At 43.6% G+C, this 26505-nt stretch overlaps 2 protein-coding genes across 5 annotated transcripts; both read left to right on the top strand.

The window, feature by feature from the left end:
• The first annotated feature begins 824 nt into the window (after nucleotides 1-824).
• Nucleotides 825-14132, top strand: twsg1a (twisted gastrulation BMP signaling modulator 1a). The gene is made up of 5 exons (XM_030074631.1): nucleotides 825-1279; nucleotides 2020-2179; nucleotides 9095-9194; nucleotides 12393-12653; nucleotides 13649-14132. Exons 2-5 carry the CDS (start codon nucleotides 2054-2056, stop codon nucleotides 13828-13830), a joined length of 669 nt encoding a protein of 222 aa, XP_029930491.1. The 5' UTR covers nucleotides 825-1279; nucleotides 2020-2053; the 3' UTR covers nucleotides 13831-14132.
• An 864-nt stretch (nucleotides 14133-14996) lies between these two features.
• ralbp1 (ralA binding protein 1) lies at nucleotides 14997-25989 on the top strand. 4 transcript variants are annotated; one of them, XM_030074487.1, is made up of 10 exons: nucleotides 14997-15086; nucleotides 17403-17708; nucleotides 18560-18991; nucleotides 19184-19533; nucleotides 20149-20310; nucleotides 21585-21716; nucleotides 22350-22460; nucleotides 22673-22794; nucleotides 23173-23293; nucleotides 23943-24242. In XM_030074487.1, the coding sequence occupies exons 2-10, from the start codon at nucleotides 17459-17461 to the stop codon at nucleotides 24240-24242; spliced, it is 1980 nt and encodes a 659-aa protein (XP_029930347.1). In that variant the 5' UTR covers nucleotides 14997-15086; nucleotides 17403-17458. The 4 variants fall into 4 exon arrangements, with proteins under 4 accessions (XP_029930347.1, XP_029930348.1, XP_029930349.1 ...); XM_030074488.1 differs by lacking the exon at nucleotides 14997-15086 and adding an exon at nucleotides 15110-15251; XM_030074489.1 differs by lacking the exon at nucleotides 14997-15086 and adding an exon at nucleotides 15327-15471.
• Nucleotides 25990-26505: the final 516 nt, after the last annotated feature.

The following is a 26505-nucleotide window of genomic DNA, read 5'->3' as shown; positions in this document are numbered from 1 at the left end:
CAACTTGCCCTGGGCTTGAGACACATTTTACCTCACAACCCCCATTTAGAACAAAATGCTTCACGCAGCAGCTCAGGCCGAGCTGTGCCAAGTTTCATGACCACACCTTACACCTCCTGCAGCCCTAAAAATAAGCCCAAAGACAGCTCCTTCAATTGCGATCCAAGAATGCCATCTTTACCACGGGACACGGCACTAAATAAAATAATCCCATTTTGCAGCTGGCTCTCTTCCCATCTTCTCCCGCCATGGCAGACTCGAGGAAATGAATCACTCTTCCCTAAATCTCTGATCACATGATTGGTTTTGTGTGAGGTTGCCTGGATACGAGAGGTGGCTCGCTTTACCACCAGGCTCGAGTTTCCCGTGTCTGCCCTGGAGGCAGGACGCGGAGACAGTAGGGGCTTTGATAAAGACACGCAGTTTGGGGTGAAAACACATGTAAGAGCGGAGTGAAACAACAAGAGAGGGGGGGCCGCTGCATTGGTTGGCCCCCCTCCCACACACACACGCGCGCGCGCACACACACACACACACACACACACACACACACACACACACACACACACACACACACACACACACACACACACACACACACACCCCTCCTCAAAGCCCGTCGGGACGCATCTCAGCTGGAAGCCCGTTCAGCTTCACAGCTTCCGAATCGCTCTTTCACACCTAATGACACCGGAGCCTTGATGAGATTGGCGACAAAAGACATTGTAATAGGGTAGTGCGCGCGAGCCTGCATGGGCTGGGTGGGGTTGGAGGGGGGCATGTATGCCTTGGGAAGAAGGGATTTGAACCAGATGCCACCAGGGCCGCCTTCTATTGGCCAGCGTTTGGGTTTAAAGCAGGATAAGGAGCGCATTTTACGCACAGGAGCTTTACGCACGGCACTCCGCGTTGCGCAGCTGGAAAAACGCCGCCCGCGTCGGTGTTTATGATGCACCGAGGGGATCTTCCATCTCCCTTTCTCCACATTAGGCTGTGCTGAAGAGCCGGCGCGGCTCTCTCTCTCACCTGAGGCCCCGGTGTGTTCTCCCTCCATAGCTTGTTGGACAGAAGAAAATGGAGTGTGTGCCTTTAAGGCGCCCGACTGCCTGTCGCTTTGTGCTGCGGAGAGACTGACGCCCTCTGGACACAGTGGACACTTGAGCGGCAGGCAGGCAGGAAATCATCCTGGAAAAGTGGAGAAGTTCAAAGGGGAAAAAGAGCCGTTGTCCCCCCCTCCCTGCAACAAAGAGAAAGTCGTGAACTTGTTCCCATTGTTGTGGTAAGTTTCACTCGTGATATTTTTGTTGGGGTTTTTTCCCCTGTCCTGCACTCGAGGCTGTTGCTGCTGTGTGTGAAATGAAGGGGTCTGCTCTTGGTGTGGTAGCGATGAGACTGGGGGGAAAGAAGGAAAAAAAAAAAGGTGAAGAAATGCGTTCGTGACTGTGCGAGCTAATGTTCCTCACATGTTGGGCGCCGTGTGATGTGAAGTGAGACGGCACGACGTGCAACAAGTGGCTCAGTGTTGAAGCGGAGCGACAGCACCGCACCGTGTGTTTACCATGTTTTGTACTTTGGAGGGGGACAAATAAGTGAAGCTGATGTTGCCAGATGTGCTGTTATTGCACACAAAAATCACATAAACTGGTTTGGCATGCGATGTGGCGCAGGCCGGGTGAATGTGACTCTTTTCTGTGTTACGATCAGCCATGTAGGAGACACACAGATAACACACTGCATGTGCACCATATTAGAGACAGCAATGAGGTGAAGTCAGGTATCACTCATTGACTTCCTTTATTAAATCACTACCAGTCACAGTGAAGGAGATGCAGATAAACAACTGTATTTGTAATCTTTGGGGGAACTGGGGTAGTGCAAAGAGGAAGCTGTGCCAGATATTTTGGACATTGAGCGTGCACCATCTGCTGCTCTTTTCCATCTGCCTGTGGAATGCCAGCGATGAGGACTTGCGTGTTTATTTGTCTGTCAGTAACGCCGGGCTCCTGCCTGTTGATCTAGGTGTTGTGCAGTGCCTTGCTGGTGAGCCCTCAGGATGAGGCCTGGTCAGCTGATCCTCCCGGCCACGGCTGCTCTCCTCTTCCTCCTGTCAGGATTGTCCCTGACCTCCGGCTGCAACAAAGCCCTGTGCGCCAGCGATGTCAGCAAGTGCCTCATCCAGGTGAGAATAAAAGACAAGTGTGGATTTACACAACAATTGTGTCCCTCCTCTCCTCACCTTTGCTGCACTGATTCCCAGACTCAGAATCAAAGGAAAACCAAACTCAGCCTCCTTCTGATCTGTAAAGGAGAGATGACGGGCTTCTCCAGCCAGTGCCATTCTTTCCCACAGTAATTCACAGTCACTTATGTTGTGTAGGTTTTCTTATTAATGGTCAACAAATGTATTTTTTTATGTTACTTAATAGGGCTAAAAAATTAATCAAATTATCACTCTCAACATGGCCAAGTGGCCAGTTTTTTGTTAAGGGTAAAAAGTGACAAAACATCGTTGTAAATAGTTTTATGGAGCTACACAGATGCCCTGTACTACAAATTATATTTTCCAAATGTGAGAAAACATCTTTGTTTGATACAGACTCCAGAAACAATCACACTATCATTTTAATAGCTTTTTCACTGAAAATGCAAAAATTAGCATTCTTTTCCAGCACACTATCTGTAATAGTAATCATGATATGATTTTGTTTTTTAACACTAATGCTCAGCCCTGTTACTTTATCAGTGAATCTCTGGCTGTTGCTTTGTGTGTATTGATAGGGATCATCTCTGCTGTTCGGGGATGAGTGTTCAGCTCCTCTGTGTAGAGGAAAGTGGGATCCAAGTTTCAGTTTCTTTCGTGCTCCAGTTTGCAACTGTTTCATGTAAACAGGGGCTGCTGTTTCTCTTGGTGACAGCACAAACGAAGTTTGGGCCTGAGTCAAGACCAACAACAGCAAAACTTGTTCAATACCACTGCTTTTACTTGGCAAGATCCACTGTGCGCTAAAAAGTGACATTCCACTTGTACTATTTCTGGTTTTAGCCGAATACCATCGGCTGGAGAAGATTTGGCTCAGCTGTTGCTAGAGGAGGACGGCGCATCAGTTCTGTCTGCGCAAATAGTTTCATATTAAAACAAATACCCCGGCAGTAGCCAAGACCGAGACGAGCCCGAGTTCAAACCGGCTCAAGTCCAAGGCGAGACAGAGATCTGGACCCGAGAACAAAGATGGAATCTGTCGTGAAGAATGTAGATACATTCCTTCGATAAGCAGAGCGAAGTCTTCAAGGTTTTCCCAGCGCGAGCTGCCGAGGAGTGGAGATGGGACTTTCTGCACTCACTCTGTTCTTCACCTACTCAGCTTGGTGTTTCTCAGGCTGCTTTGAAACAGTTTAAAGCCAGTTTAAGGGGATTTTATTAGGGGGCCAGTGCACATATGTCATTTTGTTTGGAACGGGTTACAAGTGCTCTTTGACTTGGTAGATTTGTTCTTTTTTGTTTTTCAGTCGGCACCGTCTGACTTTTGAGTTTGTTGACTTTCCAACGTCCCCTCCTGGGTGCAGTCACATATTCCCTCACACCTGACGCCCGCTGGGTGATGTGAGGAGGGGCGGCACCGCCTCACTCAACATACAAATTATGTCATGCACTCTTGTTATTTTAGGGGAAAATCAAGAGAAGCATTGCTCTCCTTTCCCACTACCTGTCATGTTGAATTTGAGGTCTGTTTGCCCTCTGTCCTGGGGATGGTGTGTGTGTGTGTGTCTGTGTGTGTGTGTGTGTCTAGCAGCCCTACCTTCCCCATTAACATCTTTATGTACTGCTGTTAACCTCGCTGGCTGTTTCACCTCAGCCGCTTTGACCTCCCTGGCTGTGTGACGGAGCTGTTTTCTGATGGGAGCTGAGGTCCCTGTCGTCCAAATAAAGCGAATTCTTGGCACAGAAAGTCAAGCTGTGTTTGTAAATTGAGCTTTTGCTTGAAAATGAGAGATCCACTGTTGGAGAAAAAAGCCCTGTAACACAAATTGCGGTACTTCTAAGGATAATGGCTACCCTCTGTCCCCGGCTGACAAAATGCACACTTTCACAGAGTAGATTCTCTCTTCTTTAGGAATACAGAATTCAAGATTAAAGGTGCACTATCCAAAATTGAAGAGGGTGAACTGAACTGGGGATTGACTGAACTGACCAAAACTATGATATGCGCATAAAATTTGATGCTCATTGTTGCCTGACTCACTGATAAATTATGTGCTTATTCCATGTTTTGTTTGTTTTAATCATTTGAGTCTAAACTAGGGACTCCTATGTAGTTCAGGCCAGGGGCCAGTTTTGGAAAATGAAAGGGGACCAGGGACCATTTGATGTGAGCCATTATTGACTTCTCTCCTTTTCTATGATATAGTGTATATAGTGCTGCTGTAACTAACAAGAAAACACACCATGACATAAGGCACTGGCCACAGTAGGACCTTCTTTCCCTTTAACCCACTGAAATCATGATATATTTAAATTGCTTAAATTCATTCCAATTAAATAAATTACAAATTGTAAAATTGTCTAATTAGAAAACTTTTTTTTTTTTTTTAAAAAGAAAGAAAAAGAAAACTTATCAAAAAATACCAGAAACAACCAGAAATTGTTTTTAAAAAGAAAAGACCAGAAAAAATATATTTGCAATGATTTTGATTGTATATTTAAAATGAAATTACAAGAAAAGTACAAAATAATTCCCCCCCAAACATGAAAGATAAAAAGTGACGTGGTGGATTTAGTTCAGATGCTGATATAAAACCTTTCAGAACAAAAGCCCTACTATCCATGGGTTTAAGGGGAAACCCTGGGATTGCAGTTACCTCTGCACATATCCTTTGGGATTTGATTTTTTTTTTTTTTTTTTTTTTGGGAGGGAGTCCCATTGTTGTATATGGTGGCCTGCGGGCCGGACTTTAGGTAAACACTCCTCACTTCAATTGGTGATTTATTGCACCTTCCATTTCAGTTCTTTTTTTTTTTTTTTTAACGGATGCACAAGAACCTGGAAACAAACTTTTCAGAGTTGTTCGTTCCTCTTTGGGTTCATGGTTTTCAAAATGGCCTCACTCCCGTTTCTGACAACCTCTGCTAGTGCGCAATTTAACATTTGTTGCCCAGTGGGGGGTATTTTTTGCCCCCGGGTGGCTTATTCCTCTGAAGAATCATTACTCAGGACGAGCTCGCTTTGCTTCCGCGACCCCGCCGACACAAACCCGCTAGCTGTCAAGAGGTTAGAGCGATGGTGTGTGTGCACCACAACGGAGAAATTTACCGCCTCTGCCCCTTCTCCTAGAAGCTCCACGTTGCCGCTGATTAGTGGGACGTCCTGTCCGGCGCTCGCTTCCACCCTGCTGCCATCTCAAGTCATTTGTCTGAATTCCCCAAACCCCTCAGGGTGGGAGAACATGAGAGAGAGAGGGTGGGAGGGAAGGAGGGAGGGATGGTAAGGTCACGAGGAGGTGTGTGTATGCATGCGGGGAGGGGAGGTGGGGGTTTGGTTTGGGAGAGTACACAGCTCGAGGTTGAGAAGTGTGCAGGGAGTCAGGCGGTTCGCTGGCTGCAGGACGAGTCTGCCTGCAGCTCCAGCCAGCTTTGTCCAGATCCAGCCGTTGAAGCAGGGTGGGGCAGCGCTCTCAAAATTACACACTGCAGGGCTCGGGCAGGACGGGGTAGCACACGCTCACTCCCCTAGGCACACTTTCTCTCCCGACTTTCCTTTTTTTTTTTTTGCTGAGTTGAGTTTTGACTGATTGCGGCGATTTCCTGTAGGAGAGCTACCACTTGTCGCTTTGGGATCGCCTAATAAGACTCCTGAGCCTTTGGGGTGACCTCATCCATCCCTCCTGGGGAAATCAGGAAAGGGAATGATTGTTGTGGGCTTTTGGTGTTAAACCCAGCTTTGTCTTTGGGGAGAAAATCTCCTGGTTTTTGCTTGAGCTCAAAGCGCACGTGAAGTATGTATCGGACGTGCCCGTTGTCCCATAAACCTCTAAAATTTGATGGCACGGGTTCCAAAAAAAGACCAGTTTTTTCCTGATTTGCGAAAGACGAGACGTATTTTTTTTTCACCCCCCGCAGCCAGTATTTTTGTAAAAATTTCCACCTTGTAGAGTCATAACAATTGCTCATGAGGATCAGGCCCCGATCAGAGGTTTGGGGGCAGAGAGGCCGGTGATTAAGTGCACTGTGTGTGGTTTGGGAATCACTCACTGCTGAGTCATCCAGAGGCTTTTATCATCGCCAAGACTCTGTTTATACATCGGAGACGGTTTCAACCAACGAAACAAAGGAAAGGGGATCTACAGAGTAAGAAAGAAAGCAAGAAAGAAAGTGGAGGAAAAAAGGGAAAGGGAGAATGAGGGCTTGGCTGGACTGAAAGGGTAGAGAGACAAAATGCAGGGAGGGAACAAGGAGAAAGAGAGAGAGAAGAATAAGGGATAAAGGGAGGGGGAAACGTGCCATGGGGAGGGGGCAGTCATGTTCTGTTCACCAGGTGTTTTTTTTTTTTCTTCTTCCTCTTAGCTCCGTCTCTTTCTCTCCGCACCCCCCACCCCCCCTTTTCATCACTGTGACCTTGACTTTGTGGAATGTGCTCCCTGTTCTGTGTCAGGAGAGCGCCGCAGCAGAAACATGAACTCACCCACTTTCAGCCCTACCTAAAAAACGTTCAAGTCTTTCTCACTCCGCTGTCTCCACATTCCCCCAAGATGATTTTATTTTAATTTTTAAATTTTTTTTTTTTTTGCAAGCTAAAGCTGTGGAACAAAGATGTTTTCTGGTTGCGTTGATCCCGGTTAGACCTGCGGGGATTGTCAGATTGTCCGATATGGCATGTGTCCTACGATTGCCGAAGCTTTTGTGACTATTATTTTCCTTCTGTAAAAAGTGATGCGTGAAATCCTCTGCAAGGCAGTTTTCCTGGGTTGATAAGCCTTTGAGACAACTTGAATGAGATTTACATTCACAATTGTTAAAAAAAAATCCCTTGAATTTTGCTACAAAGGCAGTCATAATCATTTAAACCTTTAATTATTTCATGAATAGAAATTCTGCATACAGATAATAACTCCCTCAATTTTCCATCACAAAACAAGCTGTGAAGTACACTCCTGACTGCCACCCATTCATTTGCATGGCTGTCTGTGATTTTATCTTGTATAATTTTTTTTATGTGTGTGTTTTGTACAACATGTATTGTATGGAGGGCCAAGACCGCCTGGAGCTGAGCCTCATTTACAGTGCAATACATTTCTGGGAAAAGCTTTGGATTCTGTGAGCTTTTGGCGTGCCAGAACCTGCACTGTCCATGAATGGAAAGGCAGCGGAGGCCCGTGTCGACGCAGGTATGCGAGTTATCGCTGTGCCTGCTCTGCGGAGGGCGAAGCATACTTTTGATAGATACCACACATGCCATGTGAGGTGTGCGCCTGCCTGGGACTGCCTGTGTCCTGTAATGGATAGTGGAGCAAACCTGCTGTTGCTCTTGCTGTTGATGTTTTAATGCCATGTTTCCCCTTTGCACGTGTAGACACCGTGCTCTGGCCTCTGTAATTCTTAGTTTGTTTTCAATTTTATGGAGCGCCATGTGGGTGGCACATCCTGCACGGATAGGCGTCACTGATGTTGGCAGTCGAGAGAGAAAAGAGATACTTCAGACCTCCTTTTGACGAAACTTGGAGGGATAACAAAGAGGATTCAGAGGGAAGGAAGAGGTGTGACTCAGGTCCAAATGAATGAGACGGTTGTTCTCAACAGGTTCGCTGCTGCCCATGTTGAACTCATCTACTGTATTCTGGATGTAATTCTGTTCCTTTTGCATAAATTGAATCGTAAGCCTGCTTTGTTATTAGGAAAACAAAGCAAGCCCATCCCTTTCTTACAGAACGTGCTGTAAACGGTGTTAATGAGAGCAGACAAATTACTGATATGTTGCTCAAACAAATGAGCCTCATGTTACGACAGTGTATCAGGGCCATGGGAGGGGGAAAAGTCGTAACTTCACAAGAAAAAAACTCAGATATTCTGAGATTAAAGTGATAAAATTATTAGAAATTAACTCATGAATTTATGAGAAAAAAATGGAAAATTCTGAGATTGTAAGGTCACAAATCTGAGATTAAAGTCGTACATTTGTGAATTTCCCAGTTTGGGATCAGTAAAGTATACCTATCTATCTATCTATCTATCTATCTATCTATCTATCTATCTATCTATCTATCTATCTATCTACATTTATGAGAAAAAACTCACAAATTTACAGGAAAAAAAACATGAAAATTCTAAGATAATAAAGTCACACATTTATGGAAAAAACTAAAAAAATAAAAATTTAATAAAAGTAGTCTTTTTTTTTTTTTCCTTTGGTCAAGGAACCACATCGCTTCTCAGTTTGTTTACTCTGACTGGGAAGCCAAGACAAAAAAAAAAAAAAAAGAAAATTCCAGAAAATGGATTAGTGGTTGAAACACAGCGGCGATGCAGCTGAAAACAAGGAGGAAGAAGGGAAAAAGAAGCAAAAACAGAAACAACAAAATATCAAAGTATCAAAATGTCTTCAGTATCAGGTTGTTGTTTCACACACTGCTGGAGCTGGGCTGCACCTCTTTATAAAGACCTTTATTTTATTTTATTTTTTTTCACTTTTTTTTTTTTTTTGCACTGGTCAGGGGGAACGTGGATGAAAAACACATTTCAAAGGGGGTCCATGATTGGAAAAAAAAGTTTGTGAACCACTGCCTCAGTCATCGCTGGTCTGGTTTCAGTGAATCTTGGAGGGATGCTACATGTTGACGCTGTGGGTTAAAAAAGCCCAGTGCTGACCTCAGGCCTGCTACCTGCTCAGACTGCTCTGCTCAGAAAGCTGGAGAATGTTCTCCCGCTCTGCACCGCCATGTTCTCATGTTTTGGTAACAGACGTGCCCAAGTCCAGGGAACAGGCACGTCCCTGTTTGGTGTCTTTCCACGCCAGTAGTTTTTGTATTAGGTACTTTACTGTTTTGCTGATGCGTGCCTCTGTGTGTGTGTGTGTGTGTGTGTGTGTGTGTGTGTGTCATGCAGGAGCTGTGCCAGTGCCGTCCGTCCGATGGGAACTGCTCCTGCTGTAAAGAGTGCATGCTGTGTCTGGGGACTCTCTGGGAGGAGTGCTGCGACTGCGTGGGTGAGTTGCACCGTGTAATTATAGCCGACACCAAATTAGTCAGCATATTATTTTTGAAATTTGCATTTTAGGCATTGAGCTCAAGCTGTTATCCAGAAGGGCTCACTGGTGACTGAGGAGTGTCTTGCTCAAAGGCAGTTCCAGAGGACACATGGTTACAATCCCATGTGTGGAAAGCCATTAGAGCCAATAGAGACGTGTGTGAGTTGCATTCATTTAAACTGGTCATGCTCATATTAACTGAATACAGCAAACTGGAATTGAATGCTGTGGCTTGTAATGTGGTTACTGTTGACTACAGTTTTAAACAATGATTTCCCCTGCCACTATTGCCAGTTCTTGAGACTCTAGCGTGGTTTCCAGTCTGTGGGAATAAATTCCTGCTCCTGAGTTCCTGCATCTAAGGAGGTTTAAAATGCCCAGATGAGGCGAGAGCTCAATCTACAACCAGCGAGTGAAAAGAGCAGCCACTCTCCACCGCTGGAGTTTGCTCTTTCTGAGTCTCTGAGCAGGGCTCCACCAAAAAGGATGACATTAATGTAGGATTAGGGTAATCAAAGTTTAGTTGAGTTTATTTACCATATTGGATTACATGTGATTTAATAAAACAAACCATTTTAGGGACAGAACAGAGAACAAATTACGTTGTCAGCAATAACAAAGTAGCCAATAACGCCATATCATGTGGACTTTGTAGGTAACAGCATTAATTACTGAAAATGTTTTGTTTTGCATCCACACTGACAGCAGTGATGTTGTGGCAAAGAAGTTGTAGCTTTTCTAATTTTTTAGAAAACTCTCACCAGAGATGGTTGAAAATGGAGCTCTGTGAGTCTGTTCTTCATTTTCCTGTTTTCCTCTCATTTGACTCCGTTCACCTCGGACACACTGCTGTCTGAAGTCTTCAAGGTTTAAATTTAGTCTCTTGTTTACATGGAGCAACAGAAATAAAGGGGATCTGGGTTTACAGATCAGTCAAACTAAGACTGTGTTCGAGCTATAATGTTTGGTGCAACAGGATAAAGAGATAGATGTTGTAATAGATAATATCTATTTACTTAATCCAGGTCTTAATCCCAGCTGGTGGAACCCAGCCTCAGAGAGCTCAGTTACACGAAATTTGAATTAAACATAAAAGTTGAATTCAACAGCAATCAAAGTGTTGCCGTTCCAGTATCATTTTTGAGCTTGTGAATTAAAACAAGACTCAGGAAATCCTATTTTAATTTCGACAATTTCGGTAAACGCTGCCACTGAATAAACTACATATCCCGTCAGCCATAACTGAACACATCCCCTCACATCCCTACATACATACAAAGATCCATACTAACTGTAAAAGAGATGAAAGTACTATTTACTTCTTGTGTGTCCAGTTAGCTGAATGCAAAACAACAGCTAAAGGTGATTACCTGGGATTTAAGTGCATTTTGACAGTGGAAGGCCAGTCACCCACTCACTTAGGGATAATGCAGTACTCTTGGAATTAAACATAGTTTCTCAGTTCAGTGCGACCATGACAAATTCACCTTTATGTAAAACTTACAAACTTAAACCTCCAGAAAATGATTCTAATAAAAAATGTTACGCAAGCTTATGTGTCAGGTGCTGGCTTCGGTTAAACTGACACCCAAGACACAGCGATGGGTACAAAATGTGTGTTAGGTTAATTTCATGTTCTGCCACTTTGCTCCATTTTTCCTTTCATATTCAGAGATGTTAACCACTGACTGGGGTCAAATCGACCTCAAAGATAATAGCAGGGTTAAATACAGTTGCTGCTGGCACTGATCTCTTACCGTACATGTTGACAGCGGTGCTAATCTGTAGGTCTCCACGCTGCCGTGCAGTTTCCCCCCCCCTGAGAGAAGCAGTGAGAATGAGGTAGTGATGGTAAAGCAGCTTTAAAGCAGCGGTGTGCACGCTGCTTTAAACAGGCTGAGTGTGAGCTGAGCCAGGCCGGAGCAAGAGAGTGACAGGACCCAGTTCGGAGGTTAATGCACAGCAAAACCATGATTTTTTTTTTTTTTTTTGGTCAGTAAGGGACCACTGTTTAGCAGAGCGCCGGAAATTAAAGGGATATTGTCACTACTAAGTAGCACCTCCCCATATGGAAAGGAAGTTTCATAAAGACTTCCAGAGGATCAAAGGATGAAGAGGCCGGAAGAGAGAGGGAGAAGGAGGTCAACCTTCTTACATGAACTCTGACTTTTACTCCCTCACCAGCACGCAGTGGGGGGATGTAAACCAGGCGGTGTAAAAACAAGCAGATTTGTGGAACAAAAATAACCGTTTAATGATTAATCCTCCCGTCTTCATCTGAATCCACTTCAAACCGGTAGGCGTTCGGATCGGTTTTGATCGACAGATATTGCCGTACGTGCTGACAAGCGGGCTTTATTAAAACTCTTTCATGTGAAAGACAAATACAAGCGTTCTGACACCGAGCGCTGAACTCTAACTGCTGCTCTACAGATGTTATGGCGGTGGAGCCTTCCTCCCGGACAGGGCCTGTTTTTTTTTTTTTTTTTTTTTTTCTTTTCTTTTACAATACACCGAGGACGGCTCTTAGCGTTCGAGCGAGTACATATTTCTCATTTATATGATATTTCTGTGGCGCTGGCCCTCTGACCACTTGGAGTACGTTTCCATTCTAAGCATGTTTGTGCCAAACGCTGGCTGCTTTGAAGTGTGTATCTGCGAGTGGTTAGAGCTACGGGTGCAGCGGCTGCGGAGGAGCGGTGGGGGGAAAGGACAGTTTGTATTTTAGAGGAAGGGAGGAAAGGGAGGGAGGACAGGGAGGGAGGACCCATGTGTATGTTTTATCTAAAACAGCTGCTTTGGCTCTGCTTTTAGCATTGGTTTGTAATCCAATTCCTGTGTCAAACTCCGTTCCCCATTAAATGATTTACCCATTAGTGGTAATTCACTTTAAGTCATTTAAAGGGTTAGCAAAATCATATCTGAGGGTGCGGGGACTTTTTTCAAGCGATTACTACTGTATTTGGAAATGAAATGAAGTGTTTAAGAGGACCTTAATTGAGACAAGATACTCTTGACAGCCATTTGGTTTTTGTGAAGCTGCCAGTGGGGATTGGATTTAATGTGTAAAAAAAGCATTTAGCTGTGGAGCCCCGTGGTGCTGTGTGTCTGTTTTGCTCACACGCTCTCGTCTCCGTCCGTCTGTCTGCGTGTCAGGGATGTGCAATCCCAAGAACTACAGCGACTCTCCGGCCACGTCGAAGAGCACCGTGGAGGAGCTGCACCGCCCGATCCCCTCGCTGTTCCGCGCCCTCACCGAGGGCGACGCGCCAATCAACATGATGGTGGTGTCCTTCCCCGTCGCCGAGGAGCTCTCGCATCACGAGAACCTGGTGTCCTTCCTGGAGACGCTCGACAACCAGCACCAGAACGTCTCCCTGCCTGGCAACAGCATCCATGCCAGCTATGACACTCAAGGTAGCATATGGCTGTTATAAAAAAAAAAAAAACCAACATGGTGTACTTGACTGTGAGGTGCAAACAAACATTGTTTTAATATTTCAACTAAATATCCAGCGCTTGGCGGTATGGACAAAATCAAATATCATCATGTCTTTGACCAAATAATTTAACATCAATATTGTAGGGATGGCTATTGATGCTTGCATAAGATATTTACCCACAAGAGATTTTTGCTCATTACCATCATCAGTAATTTGGATACAACTAGGATTAATGCACATATTTATACATAATGCACTTTTTTACATGTCTAATTCACATATTTTAATATTTGTTTTTTATTTCCTGCTTATGATATATTCTCCTCTTGAGAATGTGAGCAAATACAACTTACCCACTTTCCCCTCAGGGATCCATAAAGTATTTCTGGTTCTCGCTCTGATTCTGATGATGATGATGAAGCAGGTAGAGACAAATAATAAAACAGCTAGAACAGTCTAATAAGTTCAGAAAATTGCTTTTCTGTACTGTAATGCAGCCTTTAAAACCAGGAAAAGCCATACCACGATATTGCGATATCTGACAATGTCTGTTTTTAAATCACAGTATTGGTAAGATATTGATATATATCACCCAGCCCTATGAAGATCCCTCCTTAGAGCGTTTTCAATACTCGGCAACATGTTTGCAAGTGTTCTGCCGCCATTTCTTATTTTCCTCTTTGGCTGTTTTGGCACTGAACATCTGTCCCAGTGCTTATTTGCTATAAAAAGACACACTCATATGAGCGTTCCCACAGAGCTGAGCTGTTAACTCATTAAGCTCACCCAAACATATGGACACATTTAGTAGCAGCAAATTCATTTTCCCCCCGCAGTCAGCACAGGCACACTGAGGGTTAATGGTAATTCCTCTGAAATGATTACAGTTGTTTGGAAGTCATGTTTACTGGGCTCCTGACTCATGTCTTGCTCCCCTCTCACTTTTTTTTTTTATTTTTTTTATTGCAGACAACATGTGCACAGTGGTCTATTTCGACGACTGTGTGTCCATCCGTCAGTGTAAACTATATTGTGAGTCCATGGGAGGATCCAAGTACCGCTGGTTTCACAACGCCTGCTGCCAGTGCATCGGACCGGAGTGCCTGGACTATGGCAGCAAGGCTGTGAAGTGCATGAACTGTCTCTTCTGAGGCGCGGGCACATATTGGTACCAAATGTCTGGACCATACCAGAGGACTGACGGCATAGGAAACTATGACTGATATGTGTTAACATTCCTTAATTACCTTGTAAAATACCCCCTTCCATCCCCCACTCCCATGCAAATTGTGTTTTTATTCTGCTGTTATGTTCCACTGTATATTTTTAGATATGTTTTCAATAGTTTTTTTTTTTTTTTTTTACTAGAGGTGTATATGAATAATGTATTTTTACAGTAATGGTCCGCTAAATCTCCATCAGGCCAAATAAAGAAAAGTTTGGTGACATGGCATGCTTTTGTGGTAAATGGGCTCTTTTGTTTGACAGAAAGAAAGCACCCTGACTTCAGAATATTTTTCCTCCTCGCTATATTTTCTCAAAGGAAGAATATATAGCATGAGTGGAATTGTAAATGTTTGTCCTGCCAGTTTTGGACCGGCCATGAGCGACCATGTCTCCTGGCTCTAATCTTAGCCTAGTGTTGCTCCTGTCGGGAAACGCATCATTTCCTGGGGAAACAACGCTGTTATTGTACCATTCTGGCCCACAGGTGCTCCGCTGCCCGCTGACTGTCCCATGCAAGTGGGGTTAAAGGGAGCGTCTGCTGATGCCAATCTCCTACTGCCACACACAACCGCTCTTTGTGATGCCAAGCGCATTTCCAAAGGCTGCAGGGTGCCCTATCACTGATTCTGTTCCCAATTGGCAAGCAACAATAGTTTGCAAAGACTCATGTACCAGACGCACAATGAGACCTTGTTTGTCTTTTTTTATGATATTGAATCACGACCTCATTTTGCCGGCGCAGCTGTGGGATCTGAGGGAAAAAAACGGTGCCGGTGGAGAATGGAGAGGGACTATAATGTGCTCCATATGTCAGGATGACCATCAGCCTTCATAACCACACTGTTTGGGCTTAGTTACATGTGATTTAGAATAGCAAGTGGTTTTTCTAAGTTTAGAAAAGTTTATTCAAAAGTTTCTCTTGTACACTGACTTATACACAACAACAAACCGGCTGTTTTGATTTAAATGTCACCACACACACATTCTTGAGCGACAAATACACATACATTACATCGAGCAGGGTGAACAAACAGCAACTCAAACTTTTGTAGTTCACCTTGTCTTTTGAACTACATTTCCTACTGTGCACTTGCGGTGCCGCGCAGGCGCAGATGGGTTTATTTAGTATACAGACAACCGGAAGCTCTTGACTGAAATTGACCGAACGGGACAGTAGTTGGTAAAGTTTCTTATCTTTTGTGTTTTGAGACTTGAATAGCAGTACACCAGCTGCAAAGTGTGTTTCAGTAGCTGTAATTGCCAGTATGTCCCATGTTGGTTTCGTCTCTACAAAACAGAGGCTCTATTCGTGACGAGTGTGCCTGCTAATCGGCTAGCTTAGCAGGTTAGCCGCTAGCTAAACTAACGTTAACATTAACGGCAGCATATGGGCCCCTCCATTAATATGGCAAGAGGAAAGTTTAGTAGTTTTCGCTGTTGTATGTTACTGGGCTTTCGTTTGTTGGAGCAGCAGCTGAGCTGTATTTAGCCGGTCAGCTAATACTACACGACAGGCTGTGTTGTATTAACAAGCCAGTGGGAGCAGGACAGGACAGGAATACGATGTGGGTAATCTCCACTCACCGAGGCAAGATTAACATGTTGTATATGTGGCCGGAGCTGGACATCTCTGACAGTCTCGCCTCATTTGTACTTCTCAGCGTGCATCACTTGTGGCTATGACATTTGCTTTCTCGGTTGTATACTTCCTAGGTGGTCATGTCGCCCTCCGCAGAGAAATACAGGGTGAATCACCCATGTTTAGGCCTGAATTGTGTGTTTTATTATCGTGTGATGGCTGGTTTTCAACCTGCTGCCTGCTTGAGAAACATATTGCAGAGCGTGTACTAAGAGATGGTAGCTGTGTCCATATGCTGTATTTTCTAAACAGTTGAAGGTCATGTGCGTGTTTTTTTTTTATTTTATTTTATTTTTTTAGTTGTTTGATTGCAAGACAGCCTCTTGAGAAACTTTATGAATCTGTCTACCATAACAACACACTGAGCCTGGCCAGCAGCACTGTCTCTAAGCCTAACCATGGTCTGAACAGTGAATGTGAACAGCCAACCAGCAAACCGGAGATACAGGGCTCCACGTTTCAGTTGGGTCAGACTGAAATACTCATTCGTCTGTCATAAAGCTTACTGAGGAGTGCAATCCCAGATCAGCTGTCCACTGAAGAGCCTTGATATCTGCACTGAATATTGTCCTCAGTGCTTGTAATGTTATGTAAATGTATGCTTTTTTTGTTCCTTGTCCGTCTTGTTGTTGTTTGTCATGAGTGGTTACAAATGGTGCTGCTGTTGATGCACGAAAAATTTGAGCCCTGGCTGACAATAAAGTATAAATCAATCAATTGATCAATTAAACATACTTCAGCAGGGATACTTTCAATTTATCACTTTAACATCTACAAACTAAGGGCTCATGAGGTCACTGAGTGGATTATTTTTAATACAAACAACTTGAATTATGGTTTCTTATTATTGCTAGAGTTAGGTTTACAGTTGTCTGAGGTGGGTCTGTAAAGCCGAGCCAAGACTGTTTTTAGCAGTTAATAAAATACAGTTCCTCTGTTTTTGAAGTAAGTGTAAATTTTGATTTGCTGACAAGGGTTGTTAGTGTTGGTATGCTGCAGTTACGATGAGGAAAATACCAGTGTTTGTATAAAACAGGTGGGTGAACTTACTGCTGCAGCTGTTCTGTTGATACATTCATGGCATCAAATTATTCAACACGAATCTTGGACAGCACCAAAGGCCTAGGGCTTGGCTGTAGCTAATGTCATGCAGCTCTAACCCTCTTTCCTTACAGGACTAAGTGAAGTGTTTGATCTACAGATAAAGCTGTTTTGAATGCAACTTGAGCTTTAAAACAAAAGTTATCAAGCATACTAAAGAACAACGTGCTTTGAAGAAGTATGATGAACAACCTGCCTACTTTTAAGACACAACTTGTTTTTCTTAACTTGCTGTTAACTGTTAGCAGCATTGTTGATTTGATTATGGGAGCCTAAGGAAAGAACTATCAATAAGTTGCCATAATTTTTATGGTGCACCGCTTGCTGAGATATCGAGTGAACTTTTGAGCCAGGTTACCTTTGTATTATGCTACTTGTTGACACTGAGCAGGTCATAATAGAGCCAGCTGTGTTTTTTTGTTTGTTTGTTTTTTCCATTTTCTTTGTTATGAACAGTGATAAATGAGTACCATTATTGTTGATATTAGTTGGAGTAGGAAGAGTAGTTGGGATGGTGAAAACAAATATGTAGATTTTCTGAGAAACAACATTATCATACTGTATGGGTTCAAATTTGATTGGAGTATTATCAGTCAGAACTTTGTAAGAGTCTAAGCTGGCCACCAAGTGGTAATAACACAGTGCACCAGTGCAGGCCTTCCTTATAAGAGGTTATGAGTTACACAAGCCCACAGCGCCCCCATACACCAGGCTGGCTTGTGTTGTCTCAATGGTTCGTGCTTGTGCCCCCTGCAGGTGTGATGGAGAGGTGATGTGCCCCCCGTCAGAGGAGTGATCAGGGCAGAGCAGCTATGACAGAGTGCTTCCTGCCCCCCAGCAGCAGCCCTGCCGAGCAGCGCAGGGCTGAGCACCCAGGGGGCGTGGCCCGCACCCCCAGCTCTGAGGAGATCAGTCCCACCAAGTTCCCTGGCCTGTACCGCACCGGTGAGCCTTCACCGCCACACGATGGCCATCACCACGAGCCGCCCGACGCCTACGTCTCAGACGATGACAAAGAGCACAGCAAGAAGAAGAACAAGTTTAAGAAGAAGGAAAAAAGAAGTAAGAAGTGATCCTGTCACGTTTGTGCAATATAGTTGCATTGAAAGCTTCCCCAAAGCTTCCTCACCGGGGAGATCTGATCTTGATTTAGGGTAAAACTACCTCTCCAACTTTTATTTAGGCTAACGTTGGGAGGACCACTCTCTTCTTGCCACTGTTAAAGTTGGTTCTTGAGTCATATGAAAATTCACCCAATTGAATTGTCTCTCATTTACTCCACCAACACACAAGCCCACTTGTCTAACCTGTTGGCTGTTGCTACCTGCAACTCTGAAATCTGTTCCTTTAATGAGCATGGCTCTTATTGATTGGTAGTTAGGTCTGTTGTCCCAACAGTCTCTTTTAATCATGATTTACTGTGACCATATGCAACTTTTTCAGTAGGGTGTGGTGGGAGGAAGGCAGAGATAGACAGTTTTGGGGCATATCTAGAGACCACTGAAGGTGTATAATAAATAACGTAGAAGTGTAATAAATAGGGCTCTTTTTGGAGTAAACCAGAAGTAGGGATAAACGGAGGGTACAAAAACTGAAGAGGCCACTAACTGTCTCTGACACCAGATAATATCTGTTTGCTCAGAGGAAATGTATCAACACTCTGAAGCTTGTTCAGAAGAAGCAAGGCGCAAGGTGCAGTGGGAGCTATGCTAAATCGGTGGCTGACCTCTTTTCTAAGTCCCCATTCTCCCCCTGCTCTGCAATCTTCTCTCTCTCTCACCCATCTTTCTTCCTGTTTCTGTTTCGCTGCTATCATGATTCAGTCGTAGGAGGAGGATGAGTAAAAAGGGAAGTTTTTTCCCTCCAATCTAACCCACTTTCTGCTTCTCTCTACTGCCTTTTCCTCTCACCAGCGGAAGGTTACGCTGCTTTCCAGGAGGACAGCTCAGCCGATGAAGCAGAGAGCCCGTCCAAGATGAAGCGCTCCAAGGGAATCCACGTGTTCAAGAAGCCCAGTTTCTCCAAGAAGAAGGAGAAGGACTTCAAGGTGAAGGAGAAGGGTCCCAAGGAGGACAAGACAAAGGACAAAAAATCCAAGGACCTGACTGCTGCAGATGTGGTCAAGCAGTGGAAGGAGAAGAAGAAGAAGAAGAAGCCCACAGCGGAAGTGGAGCCAGTGCCAGTGGAGACTCCCACCTTCAGGCCCATCTTTGGAGCGCCACTGGCCGAAGCTGTCAAGAGGACAGCTCTTTATGACGGCATCCAGCTGCCGGCCATTTTTAGGGAGTGTGTGGACTACATTGAAAGTTATGGCATGAAGTGTGAGGGCATCTACCGTGTCTCAGGTATGCAAACATTGTTAGACTTGTGTTTTCTCTCTCTCTTTTAATTATTTAGCATAGCATTCTTATAATAAAGATATGTGATATGCGAAAAAACACACAAGTATATGAGTATATCACTGTACTGGTATGTTTGATTGTATACAGCCTCTACACTTCACAGTCATTCCACTCAACTCCTTTTCTCCCTCTTAGGTATGAAGTCCAAGGTGGATGAACTGAAAGCAGCCTATGACCGTGAGGAGTGCCCTTGTCTGGAGGAGTATGACCCTCACACAGTTGCCAGTCTACTGAAGCAGTACCTACGCGAGCTGCCAGAGAACCTGTTGGGCCGTGACCTGGCCCAGCGCTTCGAGGACGCCTGTGGGCGGCAGGTGGAGGCCGAGAAGGTGGCTGAGTTCCAGAGGCTGCTGGCTGAAGTGCCGCCTGGTAGCCGGCTGCTGCTGTCCTGGCTCATCACACACATGGACCATGTCATCGCCAGGGAAGCGGACACCAAGATGAACATCCAGAACATCTCTATTGTCCTCAACCCAACTGTTCAGGTCAGAAAAAAGGAGTAGGATAAGATGAAGGAATGGACAAGGAAATAATTGGGAAAAATGTTTGAAGTTCAAAGGAGGGCAGTGGAGAGAAAAGATGATAGGTACAACTAAAAGCACTGCAAAAGAAGGAGTGGGAAGGAGAGAGAAGAGGAAATCTAAGGAAAATGAACATCAAATGGAAATTGGGGCTCAGGCTCAAGAGTATCTTCAAGATAGGAAACCTCCTCATAGCAACATGCCAGCAAAAAACACTCAGTTTTTATTGGATCAGACAGCCAGTTCATTGCTGAAACCCTGGCCCAGTTTAGAGGAGCTAATTTATTCCCATAGGGGATATCTCTGAGGTTGCTCCACTTTTTTTGAACCAACAGCCATGGCCACAGTGCTGTCAAATAAACATGGCTCTTGGTTAATGATCGGAAACAAGATGACTTTAATCAGGTCGCTTAAATATAGAGGAATTTATCTTGGGGACACTAACATGCATGGGACCAAGACTCCTGCTTCTCACATGCAGCGCAAGACCATTCATATCATTACCACACACACTCATACAACTCAAGCTGTGTGCTTTGTGTTCAGTGTACTTGACTGATTGGTGTACGTTGTGTTTAGATCGGGAACCGAGTTCTATACGTGTTCTTCACCCATGTGAGGGAGCTGTTTGGCGACGTGGTCTTGAAGCCAGTAGTGCGACCGCTCCGCTGGTCCAATATGGCAACAATGCCGGCACTTCCTGAGACCCAGGAGAGCATCAAAGAAGAGATTCGAAGACAGGTATGTTTGTTTGTTCCTACAAACAGTGTGTCCTTTCCCTGCAAAATCAACTCCAACCTGCTCAAAGTGCTTTGTAGTGCTTCTGGTTCCGTTTGATGTCTCTGTTGAGGTTTATGCATATATGTGTCTCCGAGGAATATTGGAAGAATGATATTTCTTTTTTATGCTGGTTATATTGCTGTTTGTAAGCACTGTAAAAATCCGTAATAAAATACATTTTAGGAAGACAAGTGAGCAGGCATTATATTGTTTACCATCTTTTGCTGGAATTGAAGTGATGAATTAAGTGATACTTAGTAATGTGGTCCAGTATTTAGTTAGATAAATCTCGTGTTTATAGTGCATTCCCTTGTTGGCAGTACCAAGTTTGTACCATCTTTTCTCTGTTGATGAATGTGCCAGAACTCGATATTTTGTTACTTTGTGTCCAGGATTTCCTGCCATTTCGTTATGTACAAGTTCCAAGGGTACATAAAAATTGAAGACACATTTGGAACTTTGTATCTGGCATTGAGAATTTTCCTTCACAATAGAGTGTTTTTTGTTACATCTGCTACTTACAAACAAGGGTACACAGGAAATGAAAGTTTAACAGTATGACACTTTGCATAATTTAATGCCATTCATATTTTAGTAATGCTGTATGTCTCTGAATCAGGGCCGGGTCTAGCCAGGCATGTATGAGGGGGCAGCCACAAATGTTGAGGGGGCATTGTGCTCCAGCACCTTTTACCATGTCTAACTGAATATATTTTGGGGGATTTAGTTTGAGGGGGCACAACATTTATTTGAGGGGGCCAGGCCCCCTCTTGCCCCTACGTAGACCCGGCCCTGCTCTGAATGCAGAAATATTTACAGGAATATGCTGACTTTGTTCACTTAAAAATTGTATTAGTTCTTTATAGCTGCCATTCAAGGGTGACATATTTAGTTTGTTACATTTGTTGCAACTGGTTTGGTGCTGCAGCTCTGATGCTTGCACTTTTTATTATTAGGATTTCCATGGGTCATGGAATTTCCAGAAAGTCATGAAATCTTGACAATTTCAACAGCAGAATAAAGAAGAATTAACAAAATGAACTAAAGTATGATTGAAATTTTGGTCAAGGAAAAGAAAGTTAACATAGATCATGGCAATTCAACATTTAGTTATGGATAAGTTAAATGGGATCCTTGATTATTGGTTGTGTGGTGCAGCTACAATAATTTTAAATTGTTCTGGATAGCCAAATGCTTACAGTGTATTTTAAATATGTGTATGTGTGTGTTCTCAGGAGTTCCTGCTGAACTGCCTGCACAGGGACCTCCAGGCAGGGGTGAAGGATCTGTCCAAAGAGGAGCGACTCTGGGAGGTTCAGCGTATCCTGACTGCTCTCAAACGCAAACTGAGGGAGGCCAAACGTCAGGTAAGCTGTGTCTGCATCCTGGATGTCTAAAGGTACGGTCTGCTTATACAAGGCCAGATGCATCCACAACCTATTGCCCAGTGTGTCATAGTATTTGAAAGCTACCTGTTAAAAGTTTCAAAGTTTCACGGTGTGTAAGAAGCTGGCAAATGGCACCAGCTGGCAAAGTGGTCAACTCTTTGAAAGTTGTCTTTTGTCATTAAACTGCTCAAAATATGGATAGCAGGATGCATGTTTTTATGTTAGTGTGACAATTGCTCTGTCGTGTAGTGATCATGGCATACATGATAATTTCAGAACTGCAGTGTGTCACGACACAGGATAAGATAGTGCTGAAAGGCTGTCTGTTATTTGTTTTATTTGCAGTGGCTGTTTGTTTGTTTTTCTGAAATACCAGCCACTTGAACAGTCATCCATCCAGTGGGTAGTGAATCTTGGGATGAACTCATCATTGGAGACTGTAGAGGAAAAAAAAAGTTTCCTTTGCTTGCAACCCTATCCTGTTAAATGTCAAAGAGCCTCCAAATGGTCATACCACTGCTTAGGATACTTTACTACAACTCCACTGTAGAGCAAGAGCTGGACCTGTTTAAGCTCTCTGCACCACTTTATGTCCCCCTTGTGGACCTTTAGGAGTGTGAGAGCAAGATAGCGCAGGAGATTGCAAGCCTGTCAAAGGAGGACGTGTCCAAAGAGGAAATGACTGAGAATGAAGAGGAAGTGATCAACATCCTTCTGGCACAGGTGAGACATACTCACACATTTATAGAGGATGTGCTCTGGCCTGCAGCGTGCCAGGAAAACTGTAATTTGCTTGTTCAAGTGAATGGGAGTCATTTGTGCAAGAAACTGCCGTAGCTTGTGGAAGAGCCAATGCCTACTTATATCCCTCCCTCAGTCTAGCTTACTGAGACTGAATCTGTTTTTCCCCTGTCCTCTCTCCGTCCTGTCATCAGGAAAATGAGATCCTGACGGAGCAGGAGGAGCTGATTTCTCTGGAGCAGGTGCTGCGTAGGCAGATCGCCACTGAAAAGGAGGAGATAGAGAGGTTGCGGGCAGAGATTGCAGACATACAGAGGTGAGAGCTGAGGATTATTTAATAAAATTTTCACAAAGTAAGTGGAGTAATAACTGGTCTCACATCCTTCCTAGATATTGTTATGATAAAATAAAAACACAAAGCCCCATACTTAAAGAATTCATAAGATAAGTCAGAGTGCTGTATTGCCTTTGGGGCACAGCACTTAATTAATCTTCTTACGTCAGGCAGCGAACAACTGCATTACAAGATGTAAAGACTAGACATAAAGTAATTAAAATATTCAAAACAGAGCAATGTAATGTGACACACTTCTATTTAACTCAAATGAGAGCTGGAGTATGAAACATGATTATGTGACATACAGGAGCTATTAAGTGTTAAGTTGTAATTCTAATCCAGCACTGTGGTGTTAAGTCGGCAGCAGGGTCGCAGCGAGACAGAGGAATATTCGTCAGACAGCGAGAGTGAGAGCGAGGATGAAGAGGAGCTGCAGATGATCCTAGAAGACCTGCAGAAACAAAACGAGGAACTGGAGGTGACCAGCTGCTTCATGTAGTCACCACTGATGTCCATTTGTCTAAAATCTTGCCCAAAGGTTGCTGAGTGGTTGTTCACGTGAATGTAAAATGCACTGTCAAATAGCGTTGAGAGTAATTTGTTATTTCAAAAATCTGTGTAAAATTGTAACATCTTTGAGAATGTGACAATTTCAGTGAACTTTTTTTTCCAAGATGGATTTTATCACTTTATAATGAAACGGTTCATATACAGTATTTCCACTTTGCATGTTATCAGATTAAACCACAAAACTTGAATCAGAGTGGAGCGGACTTTCCTATTCAAATCAACAATAGCAGGATGGATGGTGTGGTGGCCATTATAATTTGCATTGTGGCCATTGTACTGAGCTAATGGCTACATTTCAGTTGGTGGTAACTATTAACGTTTATTCATTTCTTTTAGCAAACAAATAGCCACAGCAGAACAAATATTCTAAGTTCTCAAGAGTGTGGCACATTTTACTGTCCTTTAGCCACTAACCACAATCACCATTTTACTCTGACTCAGCCAAATGTCCACAGCAAGCAGTTTTATGTCCATTCTACTCTGTTTAAGTTCTGTTTATTACACTAATAGAGCCCTGAGTTTCTGCTCTCACTCACTGTGAATTTATTGCCCCACAGAACAAAAACACTCACCTGAACCAGGCCATCCACGAGGAGCAGGAGGCCATCTTGGAGCTCCGCGTCCAGCTCCGCCTCCTGCAGAGTCAAAAACTGCAGCAAGAGCTGACTGTCCAGCCGCCGGTGGAGCAGGCCCCGCCCGCACAGCCAAGCCCGGAGGCCTGCAGCGAGGAGCAAACCAAACGCTCGGTCTCTGCCGTTGTCACTGGCACAGATGCCACCGGCTCAGCTAACGGCAAGGCAGCCAAGGATCCTTCGAAGCCCTCGCCAAGCAAAGACAGGAGAGAGAGCAACATGTGAGGGGTGACCTCTCTCTCATACTTGGTGGCTCTGTGCTGCTGTACATCTCTCCCGCTGGTCAGTTGTCCCGCAGAGTCACTCGCTGCCCACCGGAGCATTCACCTCGCTGGATCAGTGAGTTCATGTGGCAGAGAGACATTTCATTACCAGATTTGTTTTCATTATATGGCCAATATGGCAGAATTTGTGATGCTATCGGTGTCCTGACTCTGTCAACACGTATCGAGTACCCTGGTATCCCATTTTCTTTGCAGTACACACACACACACACACACACACACACACACACACACACACACACACACACACACACACACACACACACACACACACACTTTAAAGATAGTCTATCTGCTGTAGTGGACAACTGGCTAGTGGCTACTACTGTGAGACACCAGATGGGACCAGACTCGTAGATCCTCATGTGCCAAGCCTGTGCAAAGGAAGAAGGGAAAGGCAGAGATTTGGGGATTGATTTACAAAACAAAAAAAACAAAACAAAAAAAAGAAGAAGAAGAAGAAGTAAGGATTGCTGAGTAAAAAGGCATCTTGCCAGTGAAATATCAAAAATGCATCAGTGCTCAAAAAAATGAACACAAGATCAGATTTAAACCCAATTCCCGTGACTCACTTTGTCCCTCACCTACTCTCAAATTTGACATTTTTAGGATAGTGACCACTGTGCCATAACTGAAGATGCCAGACTGGACAAGTTGCCCCAGAGAACCACTAATACAAAAGCTCTTTGAATGATGAAGAATTTATGATTGGTCTATATATTATATATTTAAATAGTATTCTGGAGGATATGGAGGACTATTCAGTAAAATACAGTGATTTTAAATGACATGCCTTTTAGTAATATATGAAAATATATATATATTGTAGATGCTTTTGTTTCTTTGAACTGCAAATGCACATGAGATGTAGCGGTGTTGCACCTTGCAACTGACCAGTGGATAAAAATACATGGACATATTCATATAAATATACATACACAACAAAAATATATGCATCACTGGAGGCATGGGGTATGGCTGGAGGCATCCTTGACTTTGTTACCATCACTTTTTGAAAAAATCACTCGTATTTTTGCTCTCCAATGCAATCATGACAGCAGAAAGCATCTTTTCTGTTACCTCTGCTGTGCACAAACCGGAAATTTAGGAAGTGAGATTTTATCAGTTTGATAGCTACATGTCTCCAGTGATGATCAGTGAGACACGTGGGAAATGTATTTATTTTTGTTGCGTATTGTCAGTCATGTTTTATGTTGTCTTGATGTGGGGAGTTGGAGGCGAGTATTAAACTCAAGATCATAAGTCAATCATTTCATTTCACAACACTGATCTACGACTGTTGCAAAGTACTGTCTTATCGTCATTGTTCAGTCTCTGATATTTAAAAAGCAAAGGCATGGCCTACTTACTTCCCGCTCATGTATATTATTGTAAAATTGCAAACATACTGTATTTTCAGCTCTTATTATGTTTTGTCATATGTTCTTTTTTATTATTAATGATCTTTATGGAGTATGCTAGTGTGACTGCCCACGGGCGAAACTGAAGCAATCATGTTTGGACTCATGATTCAAAATGTTTATTAATCTCCTGTGATTCAAACAAATTAATTCTAGATTGGGATCATAAGCTTCTCATGAGGTTATTTTCATATTGTTCCAAGCTTTTTTAGCTTATTGTTGCAGACAGAATAATGCTGTGAAGAATAAAGTGTCAATCCGAAGGAATAATCTGGTGCTTTATAATCTCTCTCTCTCCCTTGTTGTGTCGCTTACACACAGCCAAGTGTGGGATTACCTAATTTATTAACCCAGTTCCCTTTGCCTGGGAGTGGATTCCAAATGTAGAGCTATTTATTTTCCATGACACAGCCTCCAAAGACTTTCTTCCCTGCCCTCCCTCAGCCTAATAAGGTTGTAAATGATACCTGTCTTCAAAAGGATTTTTCAACAAAGCAATGAATAGTTTGATGTCTGATTCCTCTGTGTCCTCGAAAGACAAACAAGTTAAAAGGTACAAGATACCACGTGACTGGAGGTTTTGTTGTCGCTCCAACTGGTTTCCGATTTGGAAGCGAGTTGCATTAAGCCAGACTGAAATAACCAAAATAGGCAATGCTCACTTCAAAATAAAGGTTTGTTCATCCGGCCAACCATTCATTCATACGTCATAAATTATTTTTCAGCTCTGGCTTCATCTGAATGACCTGGGACACCTTTCAAAGCTAAATTAATTTCACCTTG

The sequence above is a fragment of the Myripristis murdjan genome, chromosome 17 (genome assembly GCF_902150065.1).
Source record: "Myripristis murdjan chromosome 17, fMyrMur1.1, whole genome shotgun sequence".
Classification (NCBI taxonomy): Eukaryota; Metazoa; Chordata; class Actinopteri; order Holocentriformes; family Holocentridae; genus Myripristis; species Myripristis murdjan.
Note: the sequence above shows the minus strand (reverse complement) of the source record. Positions and strands in the feature narration are given on the sequence as shown.